Source organism: Triturus cristatus, chromosome 4_1 (genome assembly GCF_964204655.1).
Source record: "Triturus cristatus chromosome 4_1, aTriCri1.1, whole genome shotgun sequence".
Taxonomy (NCBI): Eukaryota; Metazoa; Chordata; class Amphibia; order Caudata; family Salamandridae; genus Triturus; species Triturus cristatus.
Window position 1 is genome coordinate 1,015,171,373 of NC_140585.1, and position 18,579 is coordinate 1,015,189,951.

At 49.4% G+C, this 18,579-nt stretch overlaps 1 protein-coding gene and 1 long non-coding RNA gene across 5 annotated transcripts in view; one reads left to right on the forward strand and one right to left on the reverse strand.

Moving 5' to 3' along the window:
* Positions 1-17,620, forward strand: part of PANX2 (pannexin 2) — a 151,856-nt gene extending 134,236 nt beyond the window's left edge. For 3 of the 4 annotated variants that reach the window (XM_085653941.1, XM_085653940.1, XM_085653939.1), the window contains one exon: positions 14,750-17,620. In XM_085653941.1, coding sequence (XP_085510067.1) covers positions 14,750-15,120 — 371 coding nt within the window. In that variant the 3' untranslated portion in view covers positions 15,121-17,620. The remainder of the gene's footprint in view (positions 1-14,749) is intronic. The other variant, XM_085653938.1, reaches the window with a different exon arrangement.
* Positions 1-18,579, reverse strand: part of LOC146855986 (uncharacterized) — a 178,294-nt gene that overhangs the window by 59,802 nt on the left and 99,913 nt on the right. The window lies entirely within an intron of this gene.

The window sequence follows — 18,579 nt, forward strand, 5'->3', positions numbered from 1 at the left end:
GGTAGGTCAAACCTCGGGACATCCTTGTTAGTCCTCCTATCATTTGGGTTAGTTTCAAATTCGCCCTGGTACAGTGTGAATCCCAGGACATGGACTCGTTTAGTATTATCCCCAGGTACTCAAATGTGTGGACCCTTTCCAGCCTGGAGGGCCCAAGAGTAGGATTAGCACGTGTTTTCAGTGGGGGGTTGAAGATCATAAACTTTGTTTTAGACGCGTTGATCTCCAAACCCCGATTCGCACAGAAGAGTGCGAACCCATCAAGGATCCGTTGCATGCCCATGGGAGACTTGGAGAGCAACAGGGTATCATCCGCAAAAAGAATAGCGGGTACCCTCATGCCTCCAAGTCTTGGAGCATCAGTGTCTTCCAGTGCGTTCAAGTGACTGATCACCCCGTTGACAAAGAGGCAGAAAAGAGTAGGTGCCAGCACACAACCCTGTCTAACCCCCCTGTCAACGGGGAAACGATCAGTAAGGGCACCCCCTCTCCCGCACCTCACCCTTGCAAAATTACCTAGGTGCAGTCTTCTTAAAATGGCAAGTATATCATTTGGGAGGCCAAGATCATCCAGGACAACCCAAAGTTTTTCCCTGGGCACTAAGTCGAAGGCGGCACGTAAATCAACAAAGACCGTATATAAAGTGCCACCCTCAATTTGAACGGTCTTCCAATGGATAAAATTTAAACGAAAAATCTGGTCAATAGTCGAAACTTTTCTTCTAAAACCAGCCTGGTATGTACTCATAGTATTGGATTCCTCAATCCAGTCTTGCAGATGGTTAAGAATGAGTCTGCCAAATAATTTTTGGGAGACATCAATGAGACTAATTGGTCTATAGTTGGCTGGGAGCAGAGGAGAGCCCTTTTTAAAAGTTGGGACAATCTCTGCGCCCAGCCAAGTATCTGGAAGTTCCATACCCTCCAGGATGGAATTAAATAGAAGCATAAGGTAAGGTGCCCAGACTTCAGGTTCTTGCTTAAAAAGGTCTCCCGGGAGGCCATCCAGACCTGGTGCCTTTCCTGACGCGAGGCCCATAATAGCTACTCTGACTTCTTTAAGGGAGAAGGAGAGACCCGACGGAGTACTGGCTTCTGTCTGAGCAGAGTCAGTTCCAGTCCCCTCGAGAAACCTGTATAGGGACTGAAAGTGCTCCGGCCAGGTATTGGCGGAGATGTTAGGTTCCACCGCGGAGACCAGCTCCTCTGAGCCTGTATTTACACAGCGCCAGAATTTCCGGGAATCTCCGTGTGCCAAGAATTCCGTTAGTTTCTCCCATTTATCATATTCCCATTCGAGTTTAGCATTCTTGATTAGGGATTTGTATACTGATCTTCTCTCCCTAATTTCTGCCCGATCCAGGCCTGTCTTAATTGAGGATAAAAGATCACTCTTAGCCTTCCTACAGGCAGGATTATACCAGGAGGGACCATGAATAGAACCACAGGGCCTTTTGGGCTTGCTGATAAAGATTTGTGATGTAGAGGTAATGAGATCTGCGTGCAACTGTCGCAACTTGTTGAGTGATCCCGGCGTATTAATTTGGAAGTTTAGGGCTTGAGCCTTCTCTAATATCGGAGTAAGTAGGGCATATAACTTAGGTAGAATCCCTTGTGTGGCTACTAAATTCTCTCACTTTATTCTGCGTCTGTTGTTTGCAAGGAGTAGCTCCGAATCGGGTGACTCCCTGTCCTTCTCCCTGGGTTCCAGACCAGAATAATGTAGCTCAAGCTCCAAGGCATTGTGGTCACTGTCTTCTCTTTGTAGTACCCGGAAGTCACTTAATTGCGACCATAGGGCCAATGGAACCAGAATGTAATCCAGTCTTGATGTTTGTCCCTCTCTATGGAATGTACATTTTGGGGGAATATCTGACGGTAGCCTTCCACTGCAGGCCCTGAGCCCATGTTTAAGGGTAAGAGAGGTGATTTGCACCGCCAAAGGAGACCACGCTCTTGGAGCTGGTAGATGGAATGGTGGTATGGACCAGGCAAGATCTTCCTCCTGGGCCAGACCATCCAGTGATCCCATAAGGGGTTCAAAATGACAATTCAGATCTCCACCTACTATATAGGGGATACCCTCAGGAACTGCATTTAAGGCAAGATCAAGCTCGGCAACTGTGGAAGATTCTTGCGAGGTACTCACTGGCCTTGAATAGACATTTATAACCAGAAGGCGATGCGAACCTGGCCACTCCAATAAGATTGCCAGAATATCCTCCGAGTTTACTAACATAGGGGCGGCCCTGCAGCCTAGGTGTGAGGCTATCCAAGTTGCAAGCCCACCAGAGGGGCGGCCTTTGCCGCTCCATTTGGCATTCTTGGTGAAAACGGCAAAGCCAGTGCAAGAAATGTCCTCCCTCATCCACGTTTCTTGGAACAGACATATGTCCTTATTTTCAATAAAGCTGTTCCAAACCTGGCAATGTAATTTATTGTGCAAGCCCGCGACATTCCAAGAAAGAATATTTAAAAGAGGGGCTTGGAATCTAGCGAGCTTGGGAGATAAGGGCGCAGTGCCCGTAGGGGGGGCCTTCAGGTCAAAAGACACTACTTCCTGCACTAGACTCTCTGATGCTACGGTAATAGGTCTATTAGTAACTACCGAGCAAGATTCTAAGTTAGTTTGTGTCTGCTTTGATCCGTCACTCTGCATGAAATTGTCCAATTGTGGGTCATTTAGTAAGGGCCTTCTACATCTCAAAACATCACCCGACCCTTGCCCGCTCAGTCAGTCCACCCCATCCAGGTAGCTAAACCTACTATATGTAGGGAAATAATTATCCGCAGTGAATCTGAGGGTGGGGTGCACTTTAGTTACATTTGGTCTCCACCTTCGGTCTCTTCTGTGCACGACTTCCCATCCCTCCCCTTTCTCGACCCGCCCTTCCAGAGGGTAGAAGAAAGACAGAGGGAGGGTATGGATGGGTGATTCGTGCATATTCCGGGGCCAACTGCAGATATACTTGACAGTAGCGGGGTCCCTGAAGTTGACCACAGTCACCCTGGATGGATTTCCTAGTGGAGCCCACCCAGGGGACTCTTCTTACCATAAGGACCTCGCTGTGTATGCCCTCGGGAAGGGTCTATTTTTAGACAGCCAATGAGTAGTCTTATTTTTTAGTGCATCAACTGGTTCTCTGGCAGCAGGACTCAATTCAGGAATGCCAGCTAAAATCACTACATATGGATTAGCCTGAGGTGGGAGATTGATTGTTATGTCCTGTCGAACCAGCGACAATGCCTCGGCTGGAGGTGCAGCCAAAACTTCTTGGGCGATTGCATTTGCACATGTTGGATTGTGTAGTAGTGAGTTCTCAATTGGGGGTACAGTGGATGCACGTGTTAGGGTAGGCTGAGGTGGGATTGGGCCTTTCCTAGAGGGGAGCGAAGATATATTCTCACACTCCTCATTTGTCTTGGAGCTAGATAACTGCTTCCCCTTTAGTGTATAGGAGGGACCCCTGCAAATTTCCAATAGAAGTGTTTCTATCTTGGAGATGCGATCCTCCAGAGGACTTAAAATTTCCTTTAGGAGGGTTCGGATAGCCAAGAGAGTAGGGGGCTCCTTAACTAATGTGGAGTTTTGAGTGGGAGGTGGCTCAAACATGATAGAATTAGATGGTAATCTATTTTTCCCATGTTGATTCAGTAACCTGACTTTGGAGGTCTTGAGCGTGGGGTCATTTTTTAAATTACGTTTGGGAGCAATCGCCTTACGCCCTCCAGTAAAACCAGCCTTCGTTTTTCTTTTGGGAATAGCTCCTTCCCTCCCTCTCAGTGAAGACTCAGAATTAGAAATGTGTCTCTCACTAATTACGTCATCAGTGGGAAGAGTGGCACTCGAGTGGAGAGAGGGGGGCCTAGCACAGGGGAGGGGCAAAATACTCAATTCCGTAATAGCAGTCATATCGCAATCAGCAATAATTTCTGTAGGGCTGCGCGAGACTGCCATATCAAAAATACCATTTGACCCCCCTGAGTCTGCTGGTTTAGTTGCTTCTGTTTGTTTAGGCGTAGTTGCAAGTGCGATGGGACCTAATGAGGATCTTCTGACCCAGTCAATCTCTTGAGATATCCGCCTTTTGAGAATGGATATTTCATCGATTATCAGTGAGCCAGCTTTGGCAAAGTAAGTGTCTAAAGTACCTTTGGCTGCACCTGCAGCACGCGTGGATCTACTTCTTGTTTCTCTGGCCGACATTTGTCAAGTACTTGTTACGGTGCTGTGGACCGGGTGTAGTATATAGGCCAGACCTTGGCCCTTGCTCGCCTGACCTCGAACGGCCTCAAACGGCCCGCTCTTTGCCTGGTCTTCGCACCGCTCTTCGTTCCACGCGCGTTCCGCTAGCGCGAATGGAGTGGGTAGTAGATATGCAATGAGCTACAGCAGTGGGAGTGGCTGGGAAGAGGACCCAGCTGCGCCGATGATACTCCGGCCGCTGGGGAAGCTGGTCCTCGCAGTCCCGCCCTCCTCAGGATGCAAGTAGCTTTGTCCGGCTCCGTCCGGCGTGAAGGCAGCAAGCAGCAGTCAGGGCACACAAAGTTCCGGTGAGATTGGAAATTTATACCTCCGAGCGGCTCCCGCGAAGCGGGGGCCGCGAGTCGCTGCACTGGTCAGGGGGGGTGGCTGGGAAGAGGACCCAGCTGCGCCGATGATACTCCGGGCGCTGGGGAAGCTGGTCCTCGCAGTCCCGCCCTCCTCAGGATGCAAGTAGCTTTGTCCGGCTCCGTCCGGCGTGAAGGCAGCGAGCAGCAGTCAGGGCACACAAAGTTCCGGTGAGATTGGAAATTTATACCTCCGAGCGGCTCCCGCGAAGCGGGGGCCGCGAGTCGCTGCACTGGTCAGGGGGAGTGGCTGGGAAGAGGACCCAGCTGCGCCGATGATACTCCGGCCGCTGGGGAAGCTGGTCCTCGCAGTCCCGCCCTCCTCAGGATGCAAGTAGCTTTGTCCGGCTCCGTCCGGCGTGAAGGCAGCAAGCAGCAGTCAGGGCAATAGAAACTGCTGTATCTAGCGTAACCATTTCTTTATGTGAGGAAATAAGGCATCTTGTACTGTTTTCGATCACCCGTCGCCGCTTGTAACTGATGATTGCCGTTTCGATATCATTTATTGTACACTTCCTATCCTTACAGGTCAGTGCCTTCCGTGGCTTCTCGCCTTTTCTCGATCACCCAACTGCTTACTTCATAAGCTCTCTTTGAGCTAAATTAAAATCTTGCACTTTCCATAGATATATACCAATGAAAGTACTTTAATCACTTTTCACACTGTGTTCATTTTCCTATCAATATTTTCTAGGTCTTTCCTAAGGGTTTTAAAGTCCAATGGAGCCTCTTTCAAAGAAGTATGAGTTGTAACTACTGGAAATGTAAAGAATCCCCAGTACCTTATGGACACCCTGCCCATAAAATATAATGAATTGATCATCTGGGTCTTAAGATGTTTTATTTATTCTCTGATGCAGAGAAACAGATTTAAGATACTTCGATCCCACTTACTTGGGTTGTTAAGCCAGAGAAATATCCCTTTTCTTACATGCTCAGCACGTCTTCTGGTTGTGATTGTTGAAAGGGGATGAAGGTCGAACATGGTTAATTCCAACGTCTTCCTTGTTAGCAAGATCTATATGTGTCCCAGCCATGGTATAACAACTGGTAATCTAACCTAGTTAGGAACATTTCCTCGTGAATTGCTATTTTTCTATCTAGAGCTAGCAAACAATCCCATCAATTTTCAGCTTTTACTTGATTGACCAACATGCCAACAATCCATGCTTTGAGATTACATAGATGGATTCATGTATAAATCACACTGCCACCAAACACAGAACTGAGTTGTAACCCCTGAGTGACAGGCTAACTGAGTGACTACGCTCCTACTCATTATCTTGGAAAGATCTGCTAGCGCCCAATACAACTTGACGGGGATTCGAATATCCAAATGCTTCCCTTTTCAGCAGAAAGTGACATAGCTTTAAAGCGGAGTGTGGCGGCTTGCACCTCTTTGGAGTTGCTATATAGTTTAAACTTTATTTTAAAGCACTTTTGCTGTTGTAAGGATTTTGGCAAAGGAAGACCTGGTGTATTCTAGTAAACAACTCGTTCTGGGTCTTTCTTTCCAGCGTCCTTCATCATCTTCAATTGTATGTACCATTTAATATTTAAAAGTTTGTGACCAGAATTTTCAATTTTTTGTAAACATATTTTATTATGTATTTTTTTTATTTGTATTTTTTAATTTAACATCCATTAGGAAAGAAACACATATTTGGTACATCGAATTACACAGCACAATCTCAATTAGTCTAAAATTATGAAGTATAAAATTGTTCCACTGTCCATGACACGTAACATCTCTTGTCCATCTTAAACGAGCCCATGATATTTGTGTGCGAGTTACCAGTATTCTAAGTAGCTGCACTAACAGTGTTTCAGAAAGTAAAAGAGAACAAAGAAAAGAAAATAACTACGTAACTTATCCCAACCCTCCCACCCATTCCCCAACGTTTCTGGCCCTACTACTGACATGTAATCTTATCTACTAGTACCGGCTCTTACTTCCCCCTGCCAGAATAGAAGCTGGACCCATCTATGCGGTAACGTTGTGTTGCATAGCTATGTGCACGGTTGCCTCCTATGCGTTGGAGGCTGGTCTATTAAAGACGTCTACACATCCTGTGCTACAGGGACAGGTGCAGGCTCAAGTGCCTTAAAAGCTTCCATAATTAAGTCCCAGTCCATCGAGATTGGTCTTTTGCGCAGTCCACGGGCTTCCTCAACCCGGATAGCAGCACTCTCTGTGCTACCCCATTGCACCACCTCTTTATACCATGTGTAAACTGGCGGAGATTTTGTTGATTTCCACCTAATTCTTATGGAGTGTTTAGCCATAAGGAATGCTAGATAAATAAAACGAAGTTGAACTTTGTGTGTTTTGGAGCGCCGGGTCATACCCAGTAGGCAACTACCGACTGTGTTCGGTACTGGGAAAACAGCCGCCGCATTAATGTTTGTGGTTACTGTTGTCCAGAATTCAGTGAGCGCCGCACAGCCATAAAATATGTAGCAAATCGGCTTCTGATGTCTTGCATCTAGGGCAGTAGTGTTGCGTGGCAGGAAACATTTGCTGTAGACGGTGTGGAGTGAGGTATGCAATATCATGGATTGGATGAATTTGAATTTGGCATTACGGGGTATTTTGGGGGGGTATTCTATTATCATATTCCATTCTTTGTCAGTTAGATCTTTCTCAAGATCAGTGGACCACTTCGTACATATGTCAGTAAGGGAGGTCCCAGCGTGCGCTCTAATGCCTTTGTACAGCCATTTCGTGAGGTAGCGTCCATCCCCCATGAGGTATGTTGCATGTACCAGTTCGTTTTGCACAGGTTCCACCCTGAGTGGGGCCCAGTGTTTTTTGATGAAATGGAGGATTGCAGCATGCGTGAGGTATTGGGTTTCTGATACCCCATTTTGTCTGGTGAAATTACAGTGGTCCATTAGGGTGCTGTTATCAAACAATGCTCCCACTGTGGTAACCCCTCCCTCAAACTAGGCTAGGATTTTTCATTTCTTGATTAGGCCGGTAGGCATGGGGATGCCCAAGAGTGGTGTGTTTTCTGCGTATGGTGGGCAGCGGCGTGTATAGTGTAGGGTCTTCTTCTAGTAAGTGAGCGCAGTAAGTAATGTCAGGGCACTCTGGGGTATTATAGCCTGCAGTAACAGTAACGTACGTAATGCACCTCGTCGATGTCAAGGGGCGTGTAACCAATTTCATGTAGTTTGCGTCCTGCAAACCAGTACAAAAACCATTGGAGCTGGCTCGCGTAACATTAAGGGCATAGATCTGGTGCACCCAGGCCCCCATTTGTGAAAAAGTATAGTAGCCGTGGGAGGGCCACCATTTTCGAGAACCCCATACGGCTCATCACCAAAAGCGGTAGTGAGGTCCAGAATATTGTCTGTGACCGGAGTGCCCTTATAGCTTTATTTAGATTACCCTCTATGAGGTCCTGGGAACTTCTGTAAATTTGGATGCCTAGCTATTTGAAAGTGTGCGGGGCCACCAATAAGGAGAGCTGCCCAAACTGAATCGCGCTTGGTCGAACACCAGGATGGAAGAAGGCGGCTTGGGATTTTGACTTATTTATGGTGAAGCCTAAAATTTGTGCAAAGTGTGAAAAGATCTCCGGTGTCTGTGTTAGGTCTTTGGTCAGGTCACTAACATATAGAAATATAGTGTCTACATAAGCGGATAGCACATGTGTGGAAGTACCCAGACGGATGCCCATCTGTTCTGCAGACAAACATAAATGTATGGTTAGGGTTTCTAGTGCAAGCACAAACAGTAAAAGGGATAGGAGGACAGCCCTGACGAGTGCCTCTGCCAACCGGATATGCGTCTGAGATGTGGCAGCCAGTGCGAGCTCTCGCCGTCGGAGCTAAATATAATAATTTGACCCATTTCAGGTAGACTGGTGGTATGCCAAATTTTCCAAGCACCTGGAGCATGTAGTCCCATCTCTGGGTGCCAAATGCCTGTCTTAGGACTGGAGTAATACATTCAGCGTTGTGACAATCTGCAGGGGTTGATTCCATTACATGATAAAATCTCCTAATATTGAGGGAGGTGTTCCACGCGGGTACAAAGCTGCATTGGCCTGGGTGGATTAATTTATGCAGGTAAAGGAGTAGACGGTACGATAGGACTTTACTTAGTATTTTGTACTCCATCGCAAGGAGCGATAGAGGCCGATATGTGGATATGTCTGAGGGCAAGCGACCTGGTTTAGGGAGAGATATTACTAAAGCCTGCATTGTGGTGAGGAGGAGTGTACCCGAGTCAAGCGGGGATTTGTAGAGGCGTTCTAACTGTGGCACCAGAGCCTCCGAGAACGTATCAAAGAATTCTACTGGTAAGCCGTCCAGTCCGGGGTCCTTATTTTGTGGTAAGTCCCGGATGGCAACCTTAATTTCCGCCTTGGTGATGGGGCCGGATAAGTCATCTTGGGCTGTTTGGTTCATCTTAGGGAATGTGAGGTCAGATAGAAATGTGTGTAATGATTCCTCCATCATTGGTGGGGGCGGTTGATAAAGTGCTTGATAATATTCGCAGAAGGCGTAGTTGATGTCCTGCTGGGTGTACACCGAAACCCAATCCATTGTGGTTATCTCATGGATTGGGATATGTGGGGGTTCATCCCGAATTATGCGCGCCAGAAGCGTGCCTGCTTTGTCAGCCTCGTCATGCTTTGTTTGAGTGTATGTTGTGTAATCTATTTGCCTAAGGGTTTCCAATAGTTCGGCATGATTTATGCGGGCCTCCTGTAATGGCGCTACTTTGGTGGGGTCATCTGCTGCTTCCTGTTCTAATTGGTTCAGAGTGCTTTCGACTGCTTTGAGACTGTTGTGCATTTCTTGTCTAGCCCCGCTGTGGTGCTTATGGCTATGCCCCGTATCACAGTTTTGAATGCGTCCCATTCTATGTGAGGTGCGGAGGCTGTACCGGCATTTTCTGTGAAGTAGTTTGTGGTTCCCGTGGACAATGTGTTACGGAATACAGAGTCCTCTAGCATTTGTGGCCATAGTTTCCAGGTGGGGACCGGGGTGGGGATTTTGCCCCAAGCGGGGTGATCTCTAAGGGATTGCGATCCGAGAAGGTTTTTCCTAGGTATGTGGCATGTGTAATCTGGGTTGTAGTGAGGACGGAGCAGAGTATCCTGTCTATCCGGGTGTGGAGTTGGTGTGGGTGTGAAAAGAACGAGTACTCCCTGCTGGTCGGGTTCTTCAATACAGGGAGCGTCTGCGCTGTACCAGCATAGTCTAGTCTGGGTATAACGACACAAGATGGTTCTCATACTGAATTGGAGTCCGTTCCCTTGCTTTCTGCAGCAGCATGTCCCTGTCTCTAAAGTTCAAAATTCTTGCAATCAGAGGACCGGGTAGGGCCCTGCTGTGGGCCTGCCAGTGAGGATTCTATGTGCTCTTTCCACACAAAAGAAGTCCGATAGGCCTTCCGGGGCCACCTGTTCCCTAAACCATTGTTGCATTAATTTAGCTGAGTTCGATCCTTCGCTGCGTTTTGACAGGCCTATAACTTGGACGTTATTCCGTCGGGTTCGCCCTTCCGCGTCATCTACTCTGTCCTGGAGACCGGTTACCTGAAGCTGGAGTTGCGCGATCTGCTCCGGATGTACCTTGTCTTGTGGCAGTATCTCCGCTAGGGCAAGTTTATTGTCCTTGACAGTGGCGGCGAGCCTGGTATGGTCGGCCTTTAGGAGGGTGAACCCAGTTGTCAGGGAGCCGATTTGCTGCTCGATGGATTTCCTAGAGCCCCACACTTCCTGAAGGATGAGGTCTAGTTTGTCTGGAGGGGACTCCAGAGCGGTAGGCGGGATACAATTTGTCACCTGTGTGGGGGTATCCTTGTCCTCTGTAGGGTGAGTGTCAGTGGCGTTGGTGCCGATATTTTGCCCTTGGGGCACCCCATTGTTAGTGAATCCTTGCGTGGCCCATTAGAGCAGGTTATGGAGCCTGCAGCACCAGTGCGTCGGTGAGGGCACTGGTTGATTTTGTTGCACCGCAATGTAAGGGCCTAAGCGCTGTGATTGCTGTAGGTGAAGGCCGTTTTGTGCGGTAAGCGCTGCTCTTGTGCAAGTCGCACAGCGGAGTGATGGTGCAGTCGCAATAGTGCATGGAGCATTCCCAGTGTTCGACTAGTAGCACTCCAGTGGCAGATGGGGCTATGTTCCAGCGCTAGGAGTCAGGGGGTCCGTGGCAGCCTCAGTTCTGTACAGCAGCTGCCCCAGGGAGGGCTACAGAGAACAAGACGCCCAGCGCCTGCATGCCCCACACCCAGCACAGCACGGTTAGGACCACCATTTCGGCCAGGCCTAGGATGCCCAACAGCCAGTCCACTGACCTCAGCCCACACAGCAGCAGGCGATGCATCATACAGCAGGGCCAGGCTCCACAGGGGTGGATGGAGAAAGTAGTGAGTCCAGGCCAGGGTCGCCGTGCCGTGGCTGCGTGTACACCCCACCACGCAGTTGTTACCGGCAGAGGGCCTTGTTAAGGGCCGCAGTTCGTATCTGGTGATGCGGCGTAAGTATGGGTGTATATGGGGCCGCCGTCCAGGCCCGAAGCACAGGCAGCGCACTACAGGCACAACTAAATTGTGCCAACTTATGACACTTTGACCGCGTTCGCGGGACTCGAACCCTTGTCCTGTGAAAACCTTTATAACCACAGGCACAAGACTTACCATTGAGCTATCGCTCCTGGTAGTACCCGCGCTGCCCAAAAGGGGAGACGCGACCACAAAGCGCAGCCCGCCTCCCCGACCCAGGATGATCGTTACCAATTCCGGGCCACTACAACGCAACTCCGCGATCCCCCTTCACTGCTCAGGCCACTCTCGGACGCCATGCATAGCCCCCTGGATCGGCCCCTTGCTACTATCTACCCGCAAACTCTCGGGCAATGCGGATTGAGGGCGGCTATCCGCTCCCTGCTGGGACACCCGAACCAGCCTACTGTGGGACCGGGCCTTCGCTATGCTTGCTGGGTGCCGTCCCCCCCCCCCCCAGACCCCACCAAACAAACCAAACAGGGCCGAGCCAGGCCACAGAGGAATACATTGCCCATTTCATGTGGCGCGAACCGTGTGTAATCAGCGCTTACATGTGGGCGCCGCATTTACATTTCACAGTCAGGGGTAGTAACCGATTTGGCCCAGTCAGGCCCGGGGAGATACTTGATTCAGCCCGAAGACCCGGAGCGGGCGCAACACCTTGTACGTGCCGGCCCCGAGAGGTAATACTCGTTTAGCCCCAGAATCCCCGGGGCCGACGTGACACCTCGCAAATTCAAGCCCGGGAGATAAAACGTTTGCCCAGAATCGCCGGTGCAGACGCCACCTGGGGGGCCCAGTAAAGGACGGCGCCACGGCCGCGAGGCACGCAACCTTCCTCGTCGACAGCGCACTATTATGCCCCGGAAAACGAAGCCTGCTGCCCGCCCCCTGCACCCTAGGCGGCCGCGCAAGCAGCGTGAGGGGGGGGTGGAGGATGACTTCCCTAAAATCAATAAAGGACTATATGGGAATCGGACCTGTCACCAGCAGGCAACATTACCATGGAGCCCGCGTGCTCCGACCACCGCGAGGCACGCAACCTTCCTCGGCGACAGATTCGGCGACTGATTTGGCCGGGGTCACAGCACGAACTCGACCCGAAGGCCATGGAGCTCTATACCTGATCCCCGTACTTACATACAAATTCGGGCACGGGGCGATTAAAGGATTTGCCCAGAGCCCCTGCGCAAACTCGCCCGAAGGACTTGGGCGCTGTACCGAGCACCGTAACTACATACCCACGCGGGCACTGGGAGACTAAGTGATTTGACCCGGTTCCCAGCGCAAGCTCGACCCGAAGGTATAGGAGCGCGTAGCACCGCATTTACCTGCATACATCGGCCCGGGGAGATTTAAATGATCACCCCGAATTCGCACCGCCTTTACATACAGATAGGCACTGGGGGATTGAGTTATATATCCCGCGTCACAAAAGCGACCGCGGCCCCGAGACGCGCTGCAGGACCACCCTGGGAACACCAAACCATTTGGGAGTGCGGACCTGCAATATACTTTCGCTCTTACGCATAATCCTTCCTCTTAGCGCGAGACTCGACCCTGCGCCGAAGGAGAAACGCTAAGCCCCACACCCAAGATGGCGGCCCGTATGCCGATGGACGCCGGGTAGCCGGCACGGTTGCGTCCCCACCTGCGCTAACCAACAGTGGCAGCGGGAAACACGACAAACACAGCATTTCCTCAACGATCGCACGCTCTTGAAGCGAAATCTACCCGAGCCTTGCTCTGTGCACGCTCCCCCCCCCCGCCCGTGGTACTCCGACCACAGGGCCCCGTATCCTGGTACTACCCAGGGACAGGGCCGGGGCGAGAGGGCAAGACGGCAACTCACCGAGTATTCCGCAGTTCCAGCACGATAGGCGACGGCGACGACGATCCCCGCGAGACGGCTCGGCGTCCGACAAATAGGCGAGGTGGGCGACAAAGAGGTCGCCAGTGAGGGTGGGGGAAGGCTAAATAGCCTTCCCCTCACACCTGGGCCCGGAAGTGACGCGCCATTCGCGTCACTTCCGGCCCCTGACACGGAGGGGGGCACAGATCAGGAACCCTGCCCCCGCCCCCCCCCGAAGTATGGAGTGGGGAGGGGTGACCGGGGCCCCGGGGCCACTAAGGCGCCGACCGCCGAGTGGCCCCCTGCGGGGGCCGCGGTCAGCGGCATTTAGGCCACTCAGGCGCCCACAGCACTCACACCGCCAACGTCCGGGACACAGTTCACATGCAGCAGAGAGATGGCGTCTCTTTGCCCCAGCTGCGGACACCCAGAGCATCCCTCGTTTAAGAAGTCAGCAGGGAGGCTTTGTCAGGAGCCAGTGCGTCAAGGCGATGATACGGTGATTCCGAGGTGGCAGCGCGGGGTTTCAGTGACTGCAGGGTGGACTGGGCACACCGGGGAACACAGTGCTGGTCAGCTCTAACCTTGTATGCCCCCACCAGAGCAGTCTGCCCCCAGGTCACACCATGCAGGCCCGCCGTAGAGCCCAGGAGCAGCACTCCTTCAGAGACAGGGGGGGCTTCACGGTGCTCCGTCGCAACAATAGAGAGGGTGGGCGGGGAGTCAATCGGCGGGGCGCACCCAACAGCAGGGACATCAGGCGGTCGCCCTCAACAGGCCCCGCACGTCGGGGCCAGTTCCACTCAGCAGCTAGTGTTTGTGCTAATGAGTGAATTGGGGGCTCCACACCACCGCAGTGAGATACAGTTCATGTGGCGTGGAGTTGCGGTCGCTCAGCGTATCCACCGGCCACACCAGGCTCCGCAGTCCACGCGGCCTACGTGCAGCTCTCGATCATCTCGCTCAATTCGGCGAACCCGATGGCCCCCGGAGATATTGTTGCGGGCAAATCGTGCTTCAGGCTGTCGGCAGGTCCGTTGCCAGTATTCGGGGTGCAAATGGAATCCTATGAGGTAGGATTATGGCAGGATCTGCTGGTCTGGGCACGGAGCTCGCCTACAGTGTGACCACCATGTTTGGCAGCTAGCCACGCCTTGTGACCAGAATTTTTCATAATATTGAAAAGAAATGTCGCATAACTAAAAAAAGGAAAAATGTGCAGTCCGGTAAGTTAGGGTAAGTTATTTAGTTAGGGTGTGGGTGAGTGTGGAGGGAAACAGGCGTTAAGGAGGATTTCCTGTTAGCAGCGTTGTTGCTACAGACAAATATTCTCTGTTGGGAGTTCACAGTCGGAGTTTTTCTAGTGGTATTTCATTGCTGAGCGTTTGATTTCAGTGCTGTTTGTGCAATAAGAAAAAAGTATCATAAAACCGGAATGGTAAGCATGGAATGAATTGTGAAAGGCCTTCCATGCCACTTAGAGTTTTTTCTTAGAACCTTCCCTATAGTCCAGCCCTTGCGATGGTGATTCAGGTAGGAAAATGTAGATGGTTAACATTGTTTTGTCCAAGTAATGTATGTGTTGTTGACCTGTGAAGTGTTCTTTAACCTCTTTCTCTTGGTGTGGCTTTTAGGAGTTGTGCAGTGGTGATTTGTTTTAACTTTGTTGGATTTGAAAGCTTTAGTGGTTAAAATGAATTAAAGTCAGGAAATATTCAGACCTCTTCAAACCACATTAACAAATATTGTGTTTTTTCCAGATACCTCTCTCCCCATGAAGAATCTTGGTGAAGACAGTCGCTCTTTGTCAGAGACCTGCCGGACAATCCCCTCCCCGGTCACGTTCCTGACATGTAACCACAGTCTTATAGCAAAGAATGCCGCAGCTGCCAACGCACTTCTAAACCAGCCCAAACCAGACCCCGTGTCGACTTTTAACCGCAACCAAACACTTCCTATACTCCATATTAGTACTCTCTACGAGGACCACGAGGAGCAGATCTCAAACCTGATCGATAGGAACCATGCATCCCCCGATCCAGATGATATCATTTCTGTCATACCCCCAAAGGAGATCAAGCGAGCAACATTCCAAGAGCCCAGGGCTTTTGCAAGCTCCGTGGAATATTAGGAGGTCATTTGGAAAGCTGAAAGAATTCATATTTATTCATTTGTGTCAGAAGGATAGCTCATTTTGCCAAAAAAGTTAGCATTCAGGGAGCTAGCATCTAGGGTATACTCCTTCACCAGCTTCGAGCTCATTGCCTTTTTGTGCGTGCCTAGTTTCCTACTCTAAGCTTACCAGGTAGATGCTTCTCAGCAAACCTCCTCTCTCCAGGGGGGTGGCATCTTTTCAGATACAGTGAGGGTACTTGCTATAGAAGCTTATTATCCTGTTCAGAATGCATCACTGCACGAGCATGGGACCTTTAAGTACATGGTCTACTTTATGGTCATTTAAAATGCACTTTTGATGCTTACCGTCACCAACACGATCAGTACACCAACACATTCCCTTATGTTGTGCACCAACACATATAAGATCAATAATAGACTGCCGTAGAATTGGACACAATCTAATGCTGCTTTTTGTCGCATTACACAAAATTACATTTGACGTGCAGTAAAATATAGGACTGGAACGACCTCCACATACGCATGTTCCCTCTCTGAAGGAATTCAGGGAGCAGCTGGAGACCTGGCTCTTCGACCTCCACCTCTCTCCGACCGAGGATCGCTCAAACCCCACAGCACCTGGAGACCCCCAGGGTGGCAAGCCCTGCTATACAAGCCTTGATGATTGATTGATTAGGACTCATGCTGGATTGCAATCCAGCAAACAAGAGGATTTATCCCACGGTGTCTGTACTGTGTCTGCATAGGGCTGTAACACAAAGCCCTTGTGACCCCTAAAGTTCAGGAGATCTACCCCTATAGTGTACCCCATTCAACTGGCTCTGCTCAGAGCACAAAACACTGGGAGCACAACAGTACCCAAAAGACACAAAATATACGGCAGCGCCTTACACTTTTAAGACGTAAAGTGGCCAAGTTTCTTTCCTCTGACTGTTGCAATCGGTAATTAAATAGGTCTAGTTTCTCCTGGGTGGTTCTAATATCCCACAATTTCTCCTGATGGCTTAGAAGTGCTTTTATGTTGTGAACATAAGTGGCAAATAGTAAGAAGACCGCAATCCAATTGAGTAATTAGGCAGATTAAGGAGCTATAGACTGGTCAAGTAAAGAACCAGAAAATAAAATATTACTATCAAACATGGAATAGAAAAAGTATGGCATAGCAAGCCAGTAAATTATTAACAATTATGTTAATAATCTCAGGGGTAGGATGATACTCCCCTCTCTGTCTTTAAAAAATGAGGACTTTCCTGCACCAAATCTTGCAAAATTCACATTTTATGTGATTTGACTGCAGAAAAAAAAGTGTGACCACCGATACACACAAAGGGCCTATTTGCGATGTCGGTCAGAAAGCCTCTGACCGCTTGTCGGAGGCTTTCCGACTAACATAGTAAGTTTAAAGTCTGACTGCTATATTATGATGAAGGCGGTTGGAGTTTAAACCGGCGGGAGAATCCGACGCAGTTCCGACAGGCTCAAGTGCTCGTCGGCCAGCCGGAAAGAGCTCATAATTACTTAAAGACGGTGTGTCTGCCGTCGAGAGTATGATGTCTTTTTCCGACAGCCAATCCATGTAGGCCTTTCCAACATGGATTTGCTCTCGGAAACTGACTTTGGTGGCCCCTAGCAGGGCCTACTTCCCCCCTGACCCTCCGTATTTGGGCCTGGGGGTACCTATGGTGCCCCCCTAAACATCCCTGCATCGTGTGGCAGGCACAGTGAGATGCCTGCCTCATTGTGCAGGGATGTTTACAAACTTCCATTTTTCAATGGGAGCTTGTGCTGTGGACGGTTTCGGCCTGTCGCACAAGCTCCCGTTGAAAAATGGAAGTTTGGTGCGGTTGCAAGCTATTGGGGTTGTCGGAACCGCCAACCTATGGCCAGGCGGTTCCTTCCCTGAAACGGTGTCAGTCGGAGGCAACTCCGGCTGACATCGTAATTAGGCCCAAAAATGTGTTAAATACTTACCTTTAATGTTTGGTCTCTCATATAATGTTGTGAAAGAACCCCTCACATTTTAGAGAAGAAAGTGTGTCCAGTGTCATTAAAGTTAAAGTTTCCTCTATTCGAGGCAAACTTGGATCTGTTGTGAAATTGGTTTCAATCAACAACAAAAAAACCTTTCCTGTGAAAAAGCACAGTAGCTGAAGACCTTGCAGAGAAAGGATTGAGGCTTGTCAAGAGTGGTGAAGGCTTTTGATATACTTTGATATTTCTTTCATGAAGTGATCACCAAATAAGAACCCGTGTGCAGGGGGGGGCAACTTCAGGGGTTATCAGTTTGGTCAAATTTGGGTCTATTTTCAGTAATAAACCATTGTGCCTTTTGAGGGAAATTGCAGAATTCGGTTTTCCAATACAACAAATCAATGTTTGGATCCAGTTTGACAGTTAGTCCAGGTCAACAGTCCCTTTGCCATCCTTGGCTTGTTAAGCCATCACAAACATTCTTTTAATTGGGCCCATTGAATCTAACAAGCTATCCTCTCAAGAGGGCCACACAAAATCTATCCTTTGATTCTGAATCATTACCATACCTTTTTAAAAGAATTTATGTATTTTAACAATTGCGACAGTACAGTAAAATAAAAAAAACTACACTGCACCTTTCACAAGTGCAAACATTGCAGCCATCATCCCAAATGCGTAGTAGAGCAGGAATATTCCCACTCCCAGGGACAAGTGATTACTTAGCAGTACATTAGAAATTTACCTGTAATTAATCCTTCTTCCCAGAAATGCACCTTACTCCCCATGATTGCTAATGCGCCCCTACCTCTCAGATTCTTGCTCAGACATCTCTTCAACCTCCTCTAACCTGGTCAGGCCCCCTCCCCCAGATTTGAAAATCCTGCTCTGCAAGCCCGTCCCTCCTACGCTGCAGAACTCGTATTTCTTCTGCTACCACCCATTCTTTAACATCTTGATCCATCCTTGTTCGTTAGGACTGATTGGGCTCATTCATGAAATAGCAACCCGCCTTTGTGCTAGCAGTACAGCCAGTTGCATACATTTCCATTCCATTTGTCTACCCTTTTTCTTTCTGGCAATCCTAAATAGGCATGTGGCCAGTTCCAGTTCCACCGTTACACCCTCAGTATTCTGCAATCTCTGTACTACTGATTCCCAATTAGCATGTACCAGAGCACAGTACTAGGCTTAGTGAAGAAAGGTTGGGGTCTGCCCTGACACCTGTGGCATCGATCTGTTTTGGCACGGCCTATTCGATGCAGTACACAGAGGTGATATATGTGCTGTGTATGTAGCTGAAGTTTACTCATTTGAACCGTGCATTACATGTTCCCTGTTTAAATAATGCACAAACACCTTTCTACTGTGCGTCCCCTATTGGTGCACCCAGTGCATCTTCCCAGGTCAATGTAGCCCGATATGTGATCTTAGGTTTATCTGTAATCATGGCTTTATATACGTGTGACACTAAGGGCCAGAT